This window comes from Echinops telfairi, unplaced genomic scaffold (genome assembly GCF_000313985.2).
Source record: "Echinops telfairi isolate 266 unplaced genomic scaffold, ASM31398v2 ScPeMD7_7424;HRSCAF=8462, whole genome shotgun sequence".
Taxonomy (NCBI): domain Eukaryota; kingdom Metazoa; phylum Chordata; class Mammalia; order Afrosoricida; family Tenrecidae; genus Echinops; species Echinops telfairi.
Window position 1 is genome coordinate 24,468,809 of NW_022111324.1, and position 20,184 is coordinate 24,488,992.

General features: G+C 46.7%; 1 protein-coding gene and 1 non-coding gene across 2 annotated transcripts in view; one reads left to right on the forward strand and one right to left on the reverse strand.

The window, feature by feature from the left end:
• RGS8 (regulator of G protein signaling 8) overlaps positions 1-15,844 on the reverse strand; it is a 60,008-nt gene extending 44,164 nt beyond the window's left edge. The window contains exon 1 of the mRNA XM_045298266.1: positions 15,660-15,844. Coding sequence (XP_045154201.1) covers positions 15,660-15,767 — 108 coding nt within the window. The 5' untranslated portion in view covers positions 15,768-15,844. The remainder of the gene's footprint in view (positions 1-15,659) is intronic.
• Positions 4,345-4,451, forward strand: LOC115872421. Its single transcript, XR_004047827.1, has one exon. It is a non-coding gene; the product is annotated as a U6 spliceosomal RNA (small nuclear RNA).
• Positions 15,845-20,184: the final 4,340 nt, after the last annotated feature.

Here is a 20,184-nt window from a genome sequence, read left to right on the forward strand (position 1 = left end):
GCTTAGAAGAGCTCCTCAGACCTTCTGTACCCACTGGAATCAGCCTGGTAACTGCCAGCTCCTTCTCCAAACAGTATACCTCCAACCTCCTTCCAAATCGTGCTGAGCTCTGCTTCAGTCGGCAGGAGCTCCTACACCCAGCGCCACCACCTAGTTGTCTGTTTCTCCCACAGCACAGCAACGCTCTAGTTTAACCTTGTGATTTGTTTTATGATGCCAGCAGTCAACACACTCCAAAGAGACAGACTCTGTGGCTTACTTCCCTGGCTACCAATTGCCATTGCCTTGTACATAGCAGATGTTTAGTAAACGTCTGCTGGATTTGACTCTGCGTGCCCGAGAAGAAAAGAAGTCTGGGAAACAACTGAGGATCTCTTATGACAGAAACAGGGTCGATGCCTGCCATCCCAGGTGAAGATGGAGAAGTCACTGCCACTGTCGCACTGACAGGGCCACAGCACCTGCCAACTATCGTTCCCAGCAACCTGGTCAGGGCAGGGTGAATTAATCAAAGCAAAAGGAGCACCATATGGGCCCTGTCGGGCCGCTGAGGATGTAATGAAATTGAAGATGAAGGGCATTTATATCTGCAATATCATATTTGTAAAAGTCATGGTCATGGAGGAGGTTTATTGCTGAATGGCCCTTGTGTGCTTATTGAATCAACATACCACCTAGGATAGAACCACATTAAAAGCTTTTAATAAAGCAGTCATTTGGATATTAGATTTGGATTCTTTTCTGCTTGCTAATGTTCTTCCACAAATCTTTTAAAAGCAATTTCCACTTTGTAGCTTCCTAGTAACTGTAGAAACATGAATCAACATATGCTGCATTGATTTGGCATTTCCATGGAGACGGGAAGGACACAGGGAAGGGCAGGACAGAAAGAGGCCACTTGGCCCAAAATTCTACTAAAAAAAAAAGAAGAAGAAGAAGAAATTGTATCTCCATTTCATTCCTCTAAGCATTTGCAACCTCATTTCCTGTTCACGAGTTCAAGCATCCAGATCCTTAAATTCTAATAGCCCTGCTCAGTCCCTCACAGGGAACAGCAGTGGGGGCATTTGAGATAAAGGCATGGGCCCGGGATGCTGGCAAAGTGAACTGGAGAAGCACTGGGTTTGGAATCAGAAGAAAGGGTCTTTCATCCAAGCTTTGAGCTTCAATTCCCCATCTGTAGAATACAAATCAGCACACCTGCCTTCTCTATTTTTCAGACTAGGATGGAATGATGCTTTTAAAAATGCCAGTCCACTGTACTCCGTGATTATCACTGGGAATGCTCCAGGCTTCCTTTAGATGGAAGTCTGCCAGTGAGCTAGTGAGTGCACGAGGAGCGCTGGTTATGGGGACTGGACTGACCTGGGGGGAAAAGGATCCTGGGTTTCACAGATCTAAGCTTACAGCTCGGTTCCATAATTTTCTAGTTCTGTAAATGTGGGCAAGTTACTTATCCTCTCCCAGCGTCATTTTCATTATTGGCAAAATGAAGATAATCACAGTAGCAATATAACAGATAATGTAATAAGAGTGTTTATAGCACAACACTTGTCAAATGGCAAATGTCTGTTAAGTGTGAGCCACTCGTATCATTATTATTAACCTTGGCAATTTGATTTCATTCTCTGTAAAGCAAGAATTAGAATCCCTACTACTTCTCTGCTTTTCCAAGGGGATTATTGGGTGATGTCAGCTCAGCTATTAGATACATTCATTGGGGAAAGGCACTATACGAAGGAAATAGAATGTTATTTCATGATTCACTTTTAATCACCCAATTACTGAAATGATGCAAAAATTGAAAGATGGAACAGTTTGTAAAAGTTTTCACAGTTGCCTTACTGTGGTAGTGTGTGTGTTGCTGTGAAGCTGGTAATGTGCCACTGGTATTTCAAATACCAACAAGGTCAACCATGGTGAACAAATTACAGCAGAGCGTTCAGAGTAAGACAGACTGGGGGAAAGGACATGACAATATGCTTCTGAAGAAAAAACATTGTGAAGGCCAGTGGAAACCTTATGAATGGCAATGGAGCCTGGTCTGACACAGAGCCAAAAGACTCCCTTGGCCTGGGAGTACTTGGCATATGACCGGCGAAGAGCTGACCTGATGTTATGGATGGAATAGAGCTCTGAGCTGTTCATTAGCTGATTTCATGATGACTGAAATGTAGAGACCGTTGAAAACACCCACGAATCACTGGAATCTTTTCATAACAAATAATAGAGTAATTGGAATAATATGCAGTATGAATCAAGGGAAGCTGAAAGTTGTCAACAATTAAATGGAAATCTTAAAGATGAACACCTTAGGCGTGAGTGTGCTGAAATAGACTAGTCTTGGCCATTTCGAACAAACAATCATATGTTTCACTGGAACGGGCGTGATCCCTTGAAGCAGCGCATCCATAGTCACAGAAGAATGTTCCAAAGCCTGTCCTGAATCTGCCAGCCGCAGGGTGACAGTCATATGCCGGAGGTTAGGACAACCATGACTTACACCGACTCACTGGTCACTGATGTCAAAGAGGGAGAAATAAAGACCTTTACCAACTCTTGCCATCTGAAGTGGTTCCGGTTTTTGAAAGTTGGAAGCAAGGAAGGATTGCTCGTTGGAAAATACAGTTTTAATGATAAAAACAATTCTGGATATTAAATGATCAAATTTTACAAGACCAAAGACTTGCTGACTGTACATATCATTTTCTAACAACCTAAGGGCAACATTTGGTCTTTGTTAGAGGCAATACGCAAGGATTGAAACAACTACTTCTGTAGAGGGAGATCATGAAGAAGCTCAGTCTGATCAGCCAGAACAAGGCCAGGCACTCACTGAAGAACAGACCTCTAATTGCTCAAAAGCAAGTTCAAGTTGACGCTGCAAAAAAGTAAAGCAATTTCATGAGAGTCAAAGTAAAACCCGCTCTCTGAGAGAACGCAAAGACTAAAAGCCCCGTTGGAAAGATGTTCCCCACCTCCCATCTGTCTGTTTGTCACCATGAAATCAGCAAATGCGTGGTAGCTTGTGTGTGGCTGTGATGCTGGAAGCTATAACATTGCCATTTCAAATACCACCAGGGTATTTGAATTTAGAGATCATCTCAAAAATAGATTCGACACATTGAACACGAATGATGCAAGACCAGACAGGTTGAGGGATCCTATCAGGGACATAATACACAAAGAAAGACAAGGAAAGACAAGATCGCTGTCAGAAGAGAGTGAAACCAGCTCTTGAATGTAGAGTGGCTAACGTGGATGGACTCAATGATGAATGAAAACAGAACCGAGAAATTCAAAGAGGAGCTGGAAAAGAAAAAGAAAATGCAAAAACCTGGAGTTAGAAAACCAGAAGGAAAAAACACACTTCGAATTTCTCAAGCTGAACGAGCTGAAGGGAAAAAAGTCAATCCTTGAGTTGAAATATTGAAGGATTTTATGGAAAAAATACTGAATGGTCTGGGACGCATCAAAAGAAATGGAAAGAATACACAGAGTCAATGTACCCAAAAGTATTGTGTGAGATGGAAGCATTTCATGCGGTCACATATAATCGGGAACAATGATATTGAAGGAAGAAGTCCACGCTGCCCTGAAGGCATTGACCAAGAACAAAGTTTCAGGAACTGATGAAATATCAACGGAGATGTTTCAGCAAATGGATGTAATCCTGGAAGAACTCAAGTTGTCTATGGCGAAAACTTTGGGAGATAATTATTTGGCCAATCAACTGGAAGAGATTCATTTATGCTCATTCCAAAGAAAAGTAATCTAACAGACTGAGGAAATTATTGATAAATATTATTACTATCAAATGCAATTACAATTATAGTGAAGATAATTCTAAAATAATTGTAATGGTAACAGGGAAATGTCCCAAATTCAAACCAGATTCAAAAGAAAATATGGAATAAGAGATATCATTGGTGTTGCCTGATAGATCTTGACTGAAAGAAGAAAATATCAGAAAGGTGTTTACCTGTGTTTTATTGACCTTGCAAAGGCATTGGTCTGGTGGATCATAAAAAGATGATGGCTAATACTATATAGAATAGAAATTCAAGAACATTGAATTCTGCTCATGCAGAACCTGCACACAGACCAAAAGGCATTCATCTGAAGTGAACACGGTAGCATGTTATGCTTTCAAATGAGGACCGACCCTCTCATCACACTTGTTCAATCTGCATGCCGAGCGGTAGTCCAAACGGCGGGACTACATGGAGAACAGGACACGAGGGTCGTCGGACACCCATTAACAACCTTCAATACGCAAGTGCACCAAGTCAATCCACCCACAAGACCTTTTTAGAGTATCAAAAAGCAAGACTGTTACTTTGAGTGCTTGCTTTAGCAGCACATATACTAAAATTGGAATGATACAGAGAAGATTACCATAATCCCTGCACAAGGATGAAGCGCTCCGTAATTTTATTTTTCTGTTTTTCAATATATGAAAACAAGGACTGAGGGATCTATAAGGACAGCAAGTAGAATAAGGGTTTCTGGGGGGTGTCACTGGGGGAGGGGGCATTCAGTGGTGGACGTGGGGTAGCTGAAAGGGAAATGAAGACAAGGAATCCAGAAAGGAAAAAAATGTTTGGAAACGGATTGTGGTAGCTATTGCGCAATAAATACAGCTTGATGTGATTGAACTATGGAATGATATGATATGTGTATCAACTCCTAATTTAAAAAATTAAATTAAATTAGAAAAGAAAAGGAATGTTACTTTGAGGACTGAGGTGCTCCTGGCCGAAGCCGCGGTATTTTCCATCATCTCAGCTGCGTGTGAACGTAGGACAGTGAACAAAGTAACCCAGCGAGAATTGATGCCATTGAATTGCGGTGATGGGAAATAATGCTGACAGGACCATGGGCTGCCGAAAGGACGACTGGACTTGCTTGCAAGAAGCACGGCCAGCGTGCTCCTTAGAAGCCAGGATCCTGAGACTTCATCTTGCGTACTTTGGACGTGCTGTCAGGAAAGACCAGCCCCCGGAGAAGGGCACCGTGTTTGGTAAAGTGGAGGGGCAGTGGAACAGAGGACAGCTCTCAAGGAAGTGGATTGACACTGTGGCTGTAACAGTGGGTGGGAGCAAAGGAACGATTATGAGGGTGGTGCAGGGCCGGGCAGTGTTTTGTTCTGTCCTGCATAAAATCACGATGGTTCAGAATTGACTCAGTAGCACCTAACAACAACAACAACAACCTTGCTCGGTGAAAGGTGCTTAGATTTGAAGCAGTTACTGACGAAGATTAAAGACTACAGCTTTCCATATGAATTACACCTTGATGTAAAGAAACGAAAAAGGGTCACAACTGGACCAATAAGCACCATGATAAACAGAGTAAATACTGATGTTGTCAAGAATTTACTTGTGCTTCGACCCACAATCAATGCTCATGGAAGCAGCAGTCAGAAAATCAAATGTCATATCCCACCACTGCCATCAGATGATTCCAGCTCAACGCCACCCCATAGACAGAGGAGAACTATCCCTTTGGGTGGCCGAGAGTAAGACTCTTTCCATGAGTTGACAGCCTCGTCTTTCTCCCTGGGAGTGGCCGGTGTGTTCAAACTACTGGCCAATGGGTAACCCACCATGCCACCAGGACAAATCTGCTGCAAAAGATCTCTGTACGGCAGTGGTTCTCCACCTGCCTCAGGCCGCGACCCTTTCATACAGTTCTTCACGTGGTGGTGACCCCCCAACCATAACATTATTTTCGCTGCTACTTCATAACTGTAATTTTGCTACTGTGATGAATCATTATGTAAATATCTGATATGCAGGATGTATTTTCATTGTTACAAATTGAACATAATTAAAGCATAGTGATGAATCACAAAGATAACATGTAATTATATATTGTGAAAAATTTACTTCTAATTACAAATAAATGAAATTTCGTCTTGAACCATGGTGTAGCATGGGTAACAGTCTTCACGCCGGGGACTCGTATGTGGGCATATCTGTGTGTGTGCAGACCCACCTGGAGGTGGACAGGAGCAGTGTCTGGGTTCCTAAGACCATCGGAAATTAAAGCAGATTGAGAACGCTGCTTTAAAGTTCCACGTGCCAAGACAGCACTGTGAAGACAAAAGTGCACCTGGCCAATGGTGTTTCCAGTTGCCTGAGAGGCGAGTGGAAACTGGTCAATGCATAAAAATGACTGAAGAAGAATTGGTGCATTTGATTTATATGTCGATGAAAAATCTTGACTATGCCCTGGACTTCCAGAAGAACGAACAAATCTATCTTGGAAGAAGGATAGCCAGAATGTCCCTTAGAAGCAAGGACAGAGAGACTTCATCTCACATACTTTGGACGTACGGCCAGGAAAGACATCATGAGGACGGTCCTAAATGAGGTGAGTTGAGTCAATGGCTACAACCATGGGCGTACACAGAGTAATGATGGTGAGCGTGATCCGGGCCCGACAGTGTTTCATTTGTGATACATGGGGTTGCTATGAGTCAGGACCACTTGAGAGCATCTCACAATAGTAATAACAACCACAAAGATGAGCCAGGCCTGTTACCTTTTTCATGTGCTTTTCTTTCTCGTGGGGCTTCATCCATTTCCTTAACACTCCCTTCAGCCTTTGCTTCAGCCTGCTCTCTTTTCTTTATTCTCTACCAACACATTCCTCCTTCTAAGTATGTCCACAAGGAATGTTCATATTAAAAGTTGGAGGCTTTGCTGTCTACACCTGCAATCATTTATATTGAACATATAAAACTAAGCTTCATTTTAGTGCAGGGGTCCTCAAATGTTTTATACAGGGGCCAGTTCACTGTCCCTCAGACCCATTGGAGGGCTGGACTGTAGTTTAAAAAAAAACTATGAACAAATTCCTATGCACACTGCACATATCTTATTTTGAAGTAAAAAAACAAAACGGGGCAAAACCATCTGGCAAGCCAGATAAATGTCCTTGGCGGGCCGCATGTGGCCCGCGGGCCTTAGTTTGAGGACCCCTGTTCTAGGGTAAAGCAAAAGGTATTGTGGCTAAGGCTCCAGTTCATACATGCATGGATTTGTTCCGAACACAATACGTCTAAAGATGCCTCTCCAATCAGTAAATGGCCACAGATAAGTTCCCCCGGTGTGACATTTGTCTTAGTCCCCGTAGGATGACTTCGAACCAGTTCATTCACAACAGTGGCTTTCACGGGCCAGTTAACTGCGAGGCCACTTAAACTCAAGGCAGCGAGGTCAGCTCCAAGGCTATGGAAACTGCTCTGTGTCAAGGTCCTGGGTCCTCAGTAGGAACAAATTTTAAGAAAATTGAAACCTAGACGGTGAAAAAACAGCCAGGAAAGTCACATTGAGAAAGTCCTGCTTCTTTTCCATCACAGCAAGGGACCCACTCACTCTTTAAGAGCAGCAAGAGAATTCTGTTGTCCCACCTCATAGCCATCCCCTTGCCCCTTCATGCTTCTTCAAAGAATGTTTTGAAGGAACACCATTTGAGTCCCTTGAGGATACCAGAACTGCCAGTTGAGTCCAAGAGCACAGGAGTGGGAAGTCAGATGGGTCAGAGAGAGGGAAATGCTTCCCCAGCAGTGTGCAGACCTAGATGGAGAGCACATGGAGAAACAGTAGCTTCACATTTTGATATTTTGTCTCATGAAGATTGCTGTGATTCTGTAGCAATACTTATGGACCTGCTCTAATATCAACACCTAGCACAATGATGTAAAATCAAGAGACCTTACAAAACTGCAGAATTGTCTCTTAAATAATAGTGTTTAAAGAGACCTAAGGAACCTATCAATAAAATGCAATATACAGATCTTATTTTACAGATTGATTCCAATTTAAAACTATAAAAATATTAGGAGATAATTAGAAAAAAATTAACCACTGGCTGTATATTTAATGGTGCTAAGACATGATTGCTAATTTTTAGTGTGATATTAATAGTTATGTTATTTTCTCAAGAGAGTGCCTATTTTAATGATACGTCCTGATATATTTATAGTTGAAATGTATCTGGGAATTACTGCAGAATCATTTAGAGTGGAGAGTCCATCCCTGTAGGCAGAGTAGAATTACTCCGCAGGCTTTTCAAAGCTGTAATGTTTATGGAAACTGACTCCCACATCTTTCTCCCACAGAGCTGCTTGTGGGCTTGAACTGCAGTCACATCTTATGGTTAGCAGTCGAGCACTTAATGGCTGTACCACCAGGGCTCTTAGATATGTGCATACCCCACAAACCAAAATTGATTGCTATAGAACCAATTCTGCCAGGCTGAACATGATAGTGGAACAAGAGGAAAGGAAAACTAGGAGGCAAAGGGCATTTATAAAGGTCTAAATACAGGTGTGTACATATATAAATATATTTATATATGATGATGGAGCAATAGATCTATGTGCATATATTTATAGGTTTAGTATTAAGGTAGCAGATGGACATTGGGTCTCTACTCAAGTATTCCCTCAATGTAAGCATACTTTGTTTTATTAAACTGGCATGCCATGATGCTCACCTTCCTGACACAATCACTGAAGACAAAGCGGGTGCATAAGCAAATGTGGTGAAGAAAGCTGATGGTGCCTGGCTATTGAAAGGTATAGCATCTGGGGTCTTAAAGGCCTGAAGGTAAACAAGCAGTCATCCAGCTCAGAAGCAACAAAACCCATATGGAAAATGCACACCAGTCTGTGTGATCACAAGGTGTCCACACGATCAGGTATGAGGCATCAAAGAGCAAAAAATCATATGAGTGTGAATGAGGGGCAATGCAGAGTGGAGACCCAAAACCCATCTGTAGGCAACTGGACATCCCTTTACAGAAGGGTCACGGGGAGGAGACGAACCAGTCAGTGTGCAGTGTAGCAATGATGAAACATACAAATTTCCTCTAGTTCTCTAATGCTTCCTCCCCGACCACCACCCCCCACACCCCACTATCATGATCCCAATTCTACCTTACAAATCCAGCTGGACCAGAGGATGTATACTAGTACAGATAAGAGCTGGAAACACAGGAATCCAGGACAGATAAACCCCTGATGACCAATAATGAGAGTAGCAATACCAGGAGGGTAAGGGAAAAGTGGAAGGATAAAGGGGGAACCAATCACAATGATCTACATGGAACCCCCTCCCTGGGGGATGGACAACAGAGAAGTGGGTGAAGGGAGACATCAGTCAGTGTAAGACATGAAAAGATAATGATAATTTCTAAATTATCAAGGGGTCATGAGGGAGGGAAGGTGGGGGAGGGAGACGGAAATGGGGAGCTAATACCAAGGGCTCAAGTAGAAGGAAAATGTTTTGAAAATGATGATGTCAACAGATGTACAAATGTGCTTGGCACAATGGATGGATGGATGGATGGATGGATGGATGGATGGATGGATGATGATAAGAGTTGTATGAACCCCAATAAATGATTAAAAAAAAAAAAGAATCAATTCTGCCTCCTAGGAGCCCTGTGTGCCAGAGTAGCACTGCCTCGTGGGATTTCCAAGGCTGGCAATGTATCCAGAAACCGACTGCACATCCCAAAGCTGGCAGGAGAATTTGAGTCAATGACCTTTTGATTTTCAGTTGAGTGCTTAACTACTGTGCCACCAAGAATCCTTGGGTATGTACATAGGCGTTCATTATTCTATTCTCTTGATTTGTGTATGTCTGAAATTTTGCATAACCAAAACCAAACCAAACTCACTGCCATTAAATCCATGCCGACTCAGAGAGACCCAATAGGGCAGGTAGAACTGCCCCATGTGAGTTTCCAAGACTGTAACTCTACGGGAGTAGAAAGCCTTGTCTTCCTCCTGAGGACTAGCTGGTGGTTTTGAACTACTAACCTTGTGGTTCACAGCCCAACATATAACCACTATGCCAGTAGTGTTCCTGAAATATAGGAGGAGGCAATTTGAATGAAAATTTATTTCCCGAGTATTTTCCATTGGAACTTTTCTTCCCCATGAATAAATAAATCCATGTTCAGAAAAACCTATTATTTGACTCTTGGGGAGCAAGTTCTAAAATTCATACAAGTTTAGTGTCGGTACATCTCTTACATATATACCATCTACAGAAACTAAACTTTATTAAGGTTAGAGTCAGGGTTAGAAAAAACGAGAGGGAAAAAAAAGAAACTAAACTTTAAAGACTCTGCCAAGATGGAATGTCTTGAGGCATAGCCAGGACTCAACACAGAGCTCAAGGGTAGAACCCAGGTACGTGCTCTTTCCCCACTGCTAAGCTGCCCATGGACACACAGGGGGTCCTAGGCAACGGGCATTGGTTAACATTGGAAGAGGATACCAATGACGATCTCCCAAGTCCACATTCCCCGCGACCTCAGTCCTCAACACCAAACTCACTTTTTACAAACTAGCTTTCCAGTGGCCAGTTGGCTTCTGTGAAGTTAGCCAAGAGGTAGGCAGGCAGGATGTAGTGATCTAAGAGAGGGTTCATGCAACCCACAGACTCCTTCACACATCCGCAGTTGGAGCTCTTCTTCCATCGAGATAATTGAGGTCTCAGGTATGAAATAACCTGACCTCTTGTCCCCTTTCCTCCCCTAAAATCTGTCCACATTAACACCTATCTTCACTGCTTTCCCAGCACTCAGAAGTTTCTCTTCACAGTGAACCCTTCGTTCTGTGATCTTCAACCCCTCCTCCCTTGCCTACCTTTCTTTACCCACTCTCCTCTTGGTCTCTGTGTTCTCTCCCCCCATGTTGATCTACATTTGGCCATAAAAACACTCAAGCCTCTCTGATTTAAAAAATAAAATAAAGTTCCTCCTAAGGTTTTCCTCCCTTTGTCTCCAAAACAGCCTTAAAGTCTTCTCTGCTCCTGGACTTCCTCTCCCCTGCCCAGTCCTTGGCAATCTGGCTCCCATCCCCACCACTCCTTTGAAACAGCAACCTCCATATTGTGAAGTCCAGTGGATATAGTTCCGTCCTTCTGAGGCCTTTCCACCACAGCGACCATCTATGTCTCGCATCTCGGATCCCTTGAATTCCCTGGCATTGAATTCTCCTGACTCCCCTTCCCTGTGATCTCCTTTGCTACTTCTGCCTCCTATGTTCACGCCATGAAAGTTGGAATCCCCACCCCCACCCTCAGTCTAACCCTGGCTTCTCCCCTTGAAAAAGCTCATACTTGTCCATTGTCCTAACTATGTACATTGGACATACTGGCCATTTCTATGCTTCTCCAATTTGGGCCCCTTTCCTGAGCTCACAGGGGCATGGCTTGCTGAGCATCGTTCTCAGATATCCCATAGCACAAATGAAAACAGATCTAAAAAGCTAACATATCACATCCTTTCCCATTTCTCACCAATTTCTACCCATAGACGTCTCACTACTTCTACTCTCCAGTGTCCTCCACATCATTTCCTCCACCAACACACACACACACAGACACACACGCACACACACACACACACACCCCTGGGCTTCCTGTGGAATTCCTGATCAGTTTCTGGCACCACCATCCATTGAATACTCATGCCAAAAACATGGGAAGTAACTAGGGATGACCCCTTTTCTCACATTCCTTACAGTCTATCAGTCACAACGTCATAATGACTACATTTCCTTCATAGTTTTCACATCTGTCCCTTCTTCTCCATCCTTGCTTCCGCTGCCCTGGTTCAAGTCCTCACAGCCTCTAGTTTCCCTAATCCAGCCTGTCCCTTTAAGTTGAGTGCCAATCTGCAGCCGTACTCATCCATTTGAGCCACAAATAAAACCGTGTTTCTTCTACCTGCAACCCTCTCTGTGCTTCTGGCCTAAGAATAAAGTTCAAGCTTGGATAAAAATCCTGACACATGAGTTCTCCAAGATTTGGATCCTGCCTGACCTCACGCATCAGCCAGCACTGACCCCTGTATCTGGGCTTCACGCACCAACAACTCCAAGTTGCTCTCAGTCTTTAACACCTGTCATGGGGCTGCACCTCTCTGGGCCTCTGTCTGTCTCTCTGCCTAGCATGCCCTCAATCTGACTACCTCTTCCTCATCTTACAAGGTGCACTTTGGGACTTCCTCCAAGAAGTCTCCTCTGAGCACCACAGTTGGATAAGAGCCCTCCTTTGGACTCCCCTGGTTCCTGTGCACACTGCCCAAGCTCAGCTCCTGGGCCCGTTAGGTGCCTGGAACTTACTCACTCTAACCAGACCCTCAGTTCACCTTTGCCAAAGAAAGCATATCCATCCATCCATTCACTTAAACTTAGCATTAAGTGTCCCTCCGAGCCCACCACTGTGCCAAGCAGAGGGGCATGAAGTAAGCAAGGTAGTTCTGATCTCTATATCTCTGACACTATTATGGTGGCCCGTACCAAGGAGATGCTCAGCATGTGTTGGCTGAACTTAACGGAGTCAGTGAGAACATATTCACAGTCGGGCGCTGGCTCGGAAAGTCAATATGGAGTGATAGACATGACATAACGTCAGGTGAAAAAAGCTCAACCCTCAACACTGACCCCTCATGACTAGGTCAACTTGGCCCAGGACCTTGCTTTCTCCCCTCTGAAATTGGGATTCAACATCAATGCCAATGTCCTGGGTTGCTGTGAGAATTAAATGAGTATATAAACAAGTACACCTTTGAGATTATTCTGTTTTATGAAAACATAAAGTCACATTGAGAACATTGGATTTCTAAGAAGTCAGAGACCCAACACAAATGGGGGTGAGTTGGAGGGTACTGTCCATGGTCAGGGTGTCAGGGCCAGAAAGGACCAGCAGTGGGACCAAGTCTCCAAAGCCTTGGGCTGCGATGTCAGCAGGGCTCCTACCGCAGTCTGACAGTGGCTCTCTCCTCCTATCTCTCAGCGCCAGGGTACTGGTTATCAATCTCCTTCCCTTCTCAGGCAGTAACAAAAGCATTATACCATTTACCAGCAGGGTCCACAGCTGTGGGCAGCAAGCAAATTCAGCACTCTCCCCTTCCTCTGAATATAAAGTAAGCCCTCTCTAATCCTCCATTTTTAATGACTTCAGGCTTTCATGTCCTCCCTCCCAATTCTAGTCTACCAGCCCCTGGACACAAGCAAAAAGGGATCAGACCGAGACTTGGGGGACTAGTGCTCCCTGAACAGCATTCCTGCTGCTACCTTCACCCAGCCTCCTGGGAAAGGAGAGCTCTCTGGGCTCCCCGGTGGGCAGGGCAGGCAGGTGTGCAGTGAGGCACCCTGCTCTCGCTCTCGCTCTCAGGGCATGTGCCTGTGCACGTTAACGTCTGCACAGGGCATAGGAGGAGGGAGGAGGGCTGTGTGGGTGCTCTCTGAGGTGCAGGGATGCTCAACAAATTCTCCCTGACACCTTTCTGTGAAGACAGGCCCTGGTAGGAATCTTCCCTAAGCCACTCAGCGTTTCTGACCTTTTTTTCCCTTTAAGAATGCAAAGTCCTTTTGGGAATTCCATACAGAGAATGCCAGTAAAGGCCCTGCTGGAGATGCTGATGCTTCCCGGGAGGTGAAAACGATCCCAATTCCCAGGGCATACCCGTGGCATCTCCGAAGATGTAGGTGTTTGGGCAAAGAGGAAATGAAGAAGTGCTAAACCCACTGAGAGCCTGGGATAGGAAAAGGATGGGCTGGAGAGGGAGTCTAAGTCAGGATGCAGAAATGTACATTTCTATAGCACGGCTGCTTTCACTTCTTTAGCTGATCTGGGTCGACTTTCTGAAGCTCCCTGGGCCTCAGTTTCCTCTAGGGTGTAAAGAGGCTCACACCACATAATGTAGAGAAACGACTGCCTAGCCGCTTCTTAGCACAGAGGAGGAGCTCAATAATTGGGAGTTTTTACTAGTTCTTCTCTCTGACTTTCCATGAAAACCTTTGCAGGCGAGCTGAGCATGGTTTCTTGTTCCCGTTTTACAGGTCACAAAACCGAAGCTGCTCAGTGAGCCTGACTGATGGGCTCAGGGTAATTCAATGAGTGGTCCTGATGAGACCTTGGCCCAGCCTTCCAGGGCTCTGTACACTCTCTTGAAGCTTCTCTGTATGTTCCGTGGCTGCTGCTGCTGCTGACCCATCTCTGAGAACCTCATTTGGAAGGTTCTTTCTTTTAGGGGGGAGCGGTTTGAAATGAAAATGTGATGTGTTCGGCTGAGCCATCCACCCACACTCCCATTCAATCTCCCAGGAGTCCCTGACATTGTTTTTAAATGGCTATTGTGATTAAGAAAATGGCTTTCTTCGGGATAAAGCTCACTGATGCTTAGTGGGAAGAGCTTGGCCTCATTAGTAGGCTTCTTCTAACTGGCCCAGGAATATAAGGAGGTTTTCAAATTTCTCTGTGAGTTAGGTATTGTGTGGGATTAAAAAAAAAATTAAACTAAGACTATCGAGAAGGTCCCATGCTCAGGCAGATTGACACACTTAATAATTTGCCTTGGGAGCCCAGGTGGGATGTGGGCCCCCACTACACATCCTACTCCCCTCCCACCCCACCTTCCTGACCTCCCCAAGCTCCCCTCCCTCCCAGGAAGCCTGCTTTAAAGACAGACATGGAGAGACCAGGTGGTCAAAGGGAGTCCGCCAGACCCATGGCACGCCCAAATAATGATAGCCACAGCCACCGTTGGCATAATGCCACATTGCATGTTTGGAGCTTCTAACTTCTCCAAGCACTCTAAGATCTCACGACAGCACTCCCCCACTTTCCAGCACCTCCTCCATCTTCTAAGAAAACCCTGAAGTTCTCCAAGTCTATAGGAACAAATAGTCTAAAATTAGCCCATGTTGCAGGATGGGGTAGCCCTGTCTTCTCTTTTCATTAGACTCTAAGCCCCCAGAGATCAGGGGCTACCAGGGCCTGGCAGTCAGGTTTTAAGCACATGGTCACCAAGCAATGGGTTGAAGACTGAGTGACTCTAAGACGGAAAGAGAAGAGCGGCCCTTCCCTGCCCCTGCTCCACCACCTCCTCCCAGGAAAGAGACTAGCCAGACAGCTCTGAGAAGCACCCATTCCACAGATCCAGGGACTCAACACCTCTTGTAGGGGGCTTCTGGGCCCTGAGATCCCAATTTGGGCACTGGTGACCTGCGATGTATTTTGGCGTGGGCTCTTCCTGCATTGGAATGCTTTCTCGTGTTAGTCACCAGCCACACTGGAGACCCACAGTCAACTGGAATCAAAACAGATGCTGTGTGCAGCACGTTTGCTGTGCCAGCGACCCACAGCAGAGAGAAAAAAAAGGATGGTGTTGGGGAATATGAATGAAACTAAAAATAAAGAAATGCTGCTATAGTCCAGGCACTACCTACAATATTCTCTGAGCCCCTGAAAAGATCTCAGGGACAAAAGAGAATCCCTTGTGACAAGAAAGCAGGTTTGAGGGGACCTGGCGAGTTGGGTCTGAGAAGGTGGGAGCACACAGAAAGAGACATTTGGTGGCCGGAACCTGTTCATTAGCATGAGCGGTTGGTCATCTTCCTGGCACCTGGCTCCTGGCAGGGCAGAGGAGGGCTGGCCCGGTTTTGAGGAGTCTGTTAGGTACTACGGACAACGGGCAGAGGGTGGTGAGGGGGGCGATCACAGGAAGGCAGTGCCTCCTCTGTCCTGGCTGCCCTACTGTGCACCTCCCAGCAAGACTCCTGGCTCTGGCTGGCCCCGCTCTGGAAGCCACTTGACCTCGGGGAGTGAGCCGCTCTCGCTTACCTGTCTGGCGCTGGGCAGAGGAGCAGGGAAGGTGTGGCTGGCATGGGCCCCAGCCGGGCATGCCTCCGGGAGGCCCCGAGGGATAGACTCGGTCACCTCCTGGTACATGGGAGAGGGTGGCAGAGGACAGCCCGCCTCGCTCACCGCGGCGCCCCTGGGAGAGCTGCTTCTACAGGCCGCGTGCCCGCTCCGCTCGCTGGGCTCTGGCAGCGCGCGCGCCTGGGCGCCTGGCGCCAGGAGGGAGGGAGGAGGCGAGGGGCTCTGTGACAGCTGATGCAGGCTGCCACGCAGAGCGGAGCCGGGGGAGGCTGGCAGCCTCCTGCACGATGCCACTGCCACTGCTGGCGCGGCGCGCGCGGAGGGGCTGCGGAAGGCTCGGGGGTGGTGGGGGGTTCGCTCTGGAGCAGGCAGAGTGCAGAGGGGTGCTGGGAGGGCGGGCGGGGCTGCACGGAGGAGAGGGAGGGGAAGTACAGGACCGGCGTGAGGAGCCCGGTGCGGAGAGAGGGTGGCTGGCTTTTGCTGAGATGTGCTTCATGTGATGCTGGCAGGAAGCAGACAAAGCCCCCTATTCCTGGCGGGGCTCCAAGAGTATGCCTCCCTCCATCACCAGCAAGCCACGCCGCTTCCGCGCGGGAATTTGGAATCGCTAGGAAATGTATAGGGCCCCTACGCGGGTTGGTCAGCCAACTGCAAGGTCAGACCTTAAGCCCACTGGCGGCGCTCCTCAGGAGAAAGGTGGAGCGTTCAACTCCTAAAGATGTACAACCTTGGGAACTCGAGACCAGTTCTGCTCTGTCCGGTAGCGTCTAGAGGAATCAGAAGCAACTGCCAAGCAGTGGGTTTGGATTTGGTGGGCTGCACAGGCTTGACTAGCTGGGCTATTTCAGCCAAAGACCTTCAGTTTGAACCTACCTGCGGTTCCATGTGAGAAAGATGGGGCAGTCGGCTTCCTTAAGGAGCAAGGGCCGTCAATCAAGGCTGACACACAGCGATGCTGCCTGACAGGGTAGCACTGTCCCTGTGGGTTTCAGAGTCTGTAACTGTGATTAGGAATAGAAAGCCTGGTCTTTCTCCCAAGAAGTGGCTGGGGGTTCCAACTACAGACCTTGCAGTTTGCAGCCCAACAGGTAACCACTGGGCCACCAGGCTCCTCCATCAAAACGGGCAGCCTTGGAAACCCTGGCCGGCTCTGCTGTGTCCTGTAGGTTTCCCACTGACTTATGAGTCTCCATCAATCCCAGGGCAGTGGGTAGGCATAGATGAGGAGCGCAGCTTTAATTGTCCCATGAGGGTTGGGGGGTGGTGGACGGGGTAGACACGAAGAGTGTGCTTTGTGCCATGTGAAATGCCTCCCTTGCTCTGTGCCCCAGGTGTGTCACCTGTGGTCTGCCCACCTGTGGTCCGGGTGGCTGGGAGGGCACAGACTGGGAACAAAAGATAGGATCATGAGGGATGGAGAGAGCATGTCACGTATGATGCTTCTGTCAGTTAAGTTCCATTTGGATGGTCAGGAGCATAGCCTTCTGGACAGCTTGGGCCAGAGCCCGGAACAGCTTTCGAGTGTGAGAGGGAACCACTTGCATCGGATTCAAACATCTATTCGCCCTGCCACCCACTGGTGGCAGGTTCACTGCCCAGGCCCCTGAGCTGCCAGCCACCAGCCCAATGCACAACCCCGGTCAGAGGAAGAGGCTGACGGGAAGCAAACAAACAAACCCAAACAGCAGTGTGTGCCAGAGAGGCCCAAAGGGGGCTGCAGCCATGGAGAAGACATAATAAACACCACGGGTGAGGAGAAAAACAGTGGCCCTTGAGCCGATTCAAATGAATGGTTGAAACCCGTGCATGTAGAGTAGCATTGCACTCTGTGGGGTTTTCAAAGCTGTGGATGCTCCCGAGCCAATCTCCAGGTCTTTCTTCAGGGGTACCTCTGGGTGGGTTCAAACCACCCACCTTCTGATCAGTAGTTCAGCATTTAACCATCTGTGCCACTCCAGGGTTCAGGGCAGGAGAACGATGAGGCTTTGTACTCCCATTAAGAGTGATAGTCACTGAAACCCACAGGGGCCATTCTACTTAGTCCTCTAGGGTCACTCTGAATTCGAATGGACTTGGTGGTGGTGAGTTTGACTTTTGGAGGACTCGGGAGATCTTAATACTTGCAGTGAGGCCTTGGTGGCTCCATGGGAAAATGCTCACCTTCCAGGTGGGAGCTCCAGGTTCAGTTCTTGGCCAAGGCACCTCCTGTGTGGCCACCACCTCATATGCAGTCAGTGGAAGGCTTGCATGTTGCCATGGGACTGGACAGGTTCTAGCAGAGCTTGCGGACTAAGGCAGACTAGAAAGGCCTGGCACCTGTTTCTTTCAATGAAACCATCCAATGAAAGCCCTCTGGATCATAGCCATTTGATCCTCACTCAATCATAGGGATGGTGCAATAGGGGGCAGAGTTTCTTTTCATTGTGTGAGAAGTCACCGTGGATGGGGTGCTCTACCCTGTCAATCAGCAACAACAAATAGGAGCCCCTCAAGAGGGAAGGAACGGGATGCAAAGGGGCAAAGAACTAGGTTTCAACCCATTTCTGGGAGCAGCTTTCCCCACTACAAGCTAGCTCTGGTCCTTCCAGCCTATCTCTAGCAGTCCTGACAAGCACTGGCCAGGAGAAAGGACAAAGGGACTCTTGGGAGATGGCCATGACTGTTGGCAAATTGCTTCTATAGTTGGTCGTGATCCCCATTTTGCTGCTGCATAAACTATTTCACCAATTCAATAAAGTCTGTTCATGTCACTAGACAACTCTAAGAAGCCTACTATGTGCCGTGGGAATGCAAAGATGGCTAAGACATCTTTGTCTTGTCTTGAGTGCCATGTTCTCTGGACCATCCAGAACAGGAGGACAATATTCAAACCACTGACTTGAATGCATGGAGCTATGCCTTCCTCATACTCAGAGTCCAGGAACATCAGAGTTAGCCAAGCAAGGTGAGGAAGTTCAAGAGGGAAATCAGTGAGATCCCCCCAGAGGAGGCATCCCTGACTTGTACACTGACGGCTCCGTGCGGATTTTGACAATCAGAGTTTGGGGCAGAGGAGAATTGAAGGCAGAGGAGCAGTCTGGGAAAGACTAGTGAATGCCATAGGAAGCCAGAGTAGAGGGTTAAATTCCAGGGTTCATTGTGGACAGAGTCAAAACGTTTACAGAAACCAGTGTTGATCAAGTCATTTCAACAACTAGACCTGTGTTTTGGGAAGATGCTGATTAGAGAGGGTTGGGAGGATTGTGAAGCCAATCAAAGGTCATTGGAAATCCCTGGGTGAGAGAGGATCAAGGTCAAAATAAGACAATGGGCTTGAAGGACAAAGCGCAAAGGTTGGGGGTGAGATGATCAGGACTCGATGTGGTATGAGGATTGGGGGCTCTCAGGATGGAGAAGAGTGGGAGGGAGATGAGACTGATTCTCTACTCTGTCATTGGATAATTAGCTTTGAAGGCTGGGGGAAGAGCAGATTTGAGCTGGTGAATACAAAACTATAAGGCGTCTGATTAGGGACAGGCTGAGCTTGTAAAAGATGGGGAGACGGAGATGGTGATGAAGTAGCATTGGGTCTTAGCAAAGAGGTAGACAGCCGGGATCTCTCTTCATCTCTTTGAGACAAGAGATGACATGGACAGCAAGGAAAGAGAGGCCCGGGGCAAAACTCTGAGAAGGAACTGCAGGGAAAGGAGGAGGAGAGAAAGAGGAGACTGAGAACAAATTATCAGAGAGAGAGCAGGAGAGCCTGAGGAATAAAGTGTCCCCAAAGCTAGCAAAGATGGATCTAATATCACAGAGAAGCCAGTATGGATGGAAACTGAGATTAAAGGGAAATATTGAAAATCAACTCTTGACCATCATGGAGAAAGCGGCTCAGAGCAGCGGGGCTCAGACTTCAGGGAGCCTCAGAATCCTCTCTCTTACTAAAATACAGATTGCTGGGCCTCAGCCCCAGAGTTTCCAACTCAGAAAGAAGATGCAGAAGAACTGATGCATTTGAATTATGGTGTTGACAAACTATTGAAAGTATCGTGGATGGCCAGAAGAACAAATACATGTGTCCTGGATGCTTCGTAGAGGTGAGGGTGCTGAGACTTATTCCGTGCTACCTCGCTTGTCAAACCCAATTCATTCCCAAGCGTGTTTCTGAGAACTGAACCTATTTTTCCCATAAGAAATCATGGAAAACCAAATAAATGGTTCTGAAACCCCTAAATTTCACTTATAAACTCATCTTTCCAGGACTTTAACACAAAGTTAACAGTCCTCAGTTGTGCAAATATCCCCTAAAGCATGTAAACACAATAAATACAATACATTAAATAGCCAAACACAATACAGTATATAAAATTGTTATGTTTTATGCAAACAAAGCCCACCAGAAGGCCCGGTGACGAATATTCCTGTGCACTAACACAGCACTATCGGTGTCTGAGTGAGGGTGCTGCTCACACCGAAGCTCCTCCCCTTCGGTCTGAAGCGAGACTCA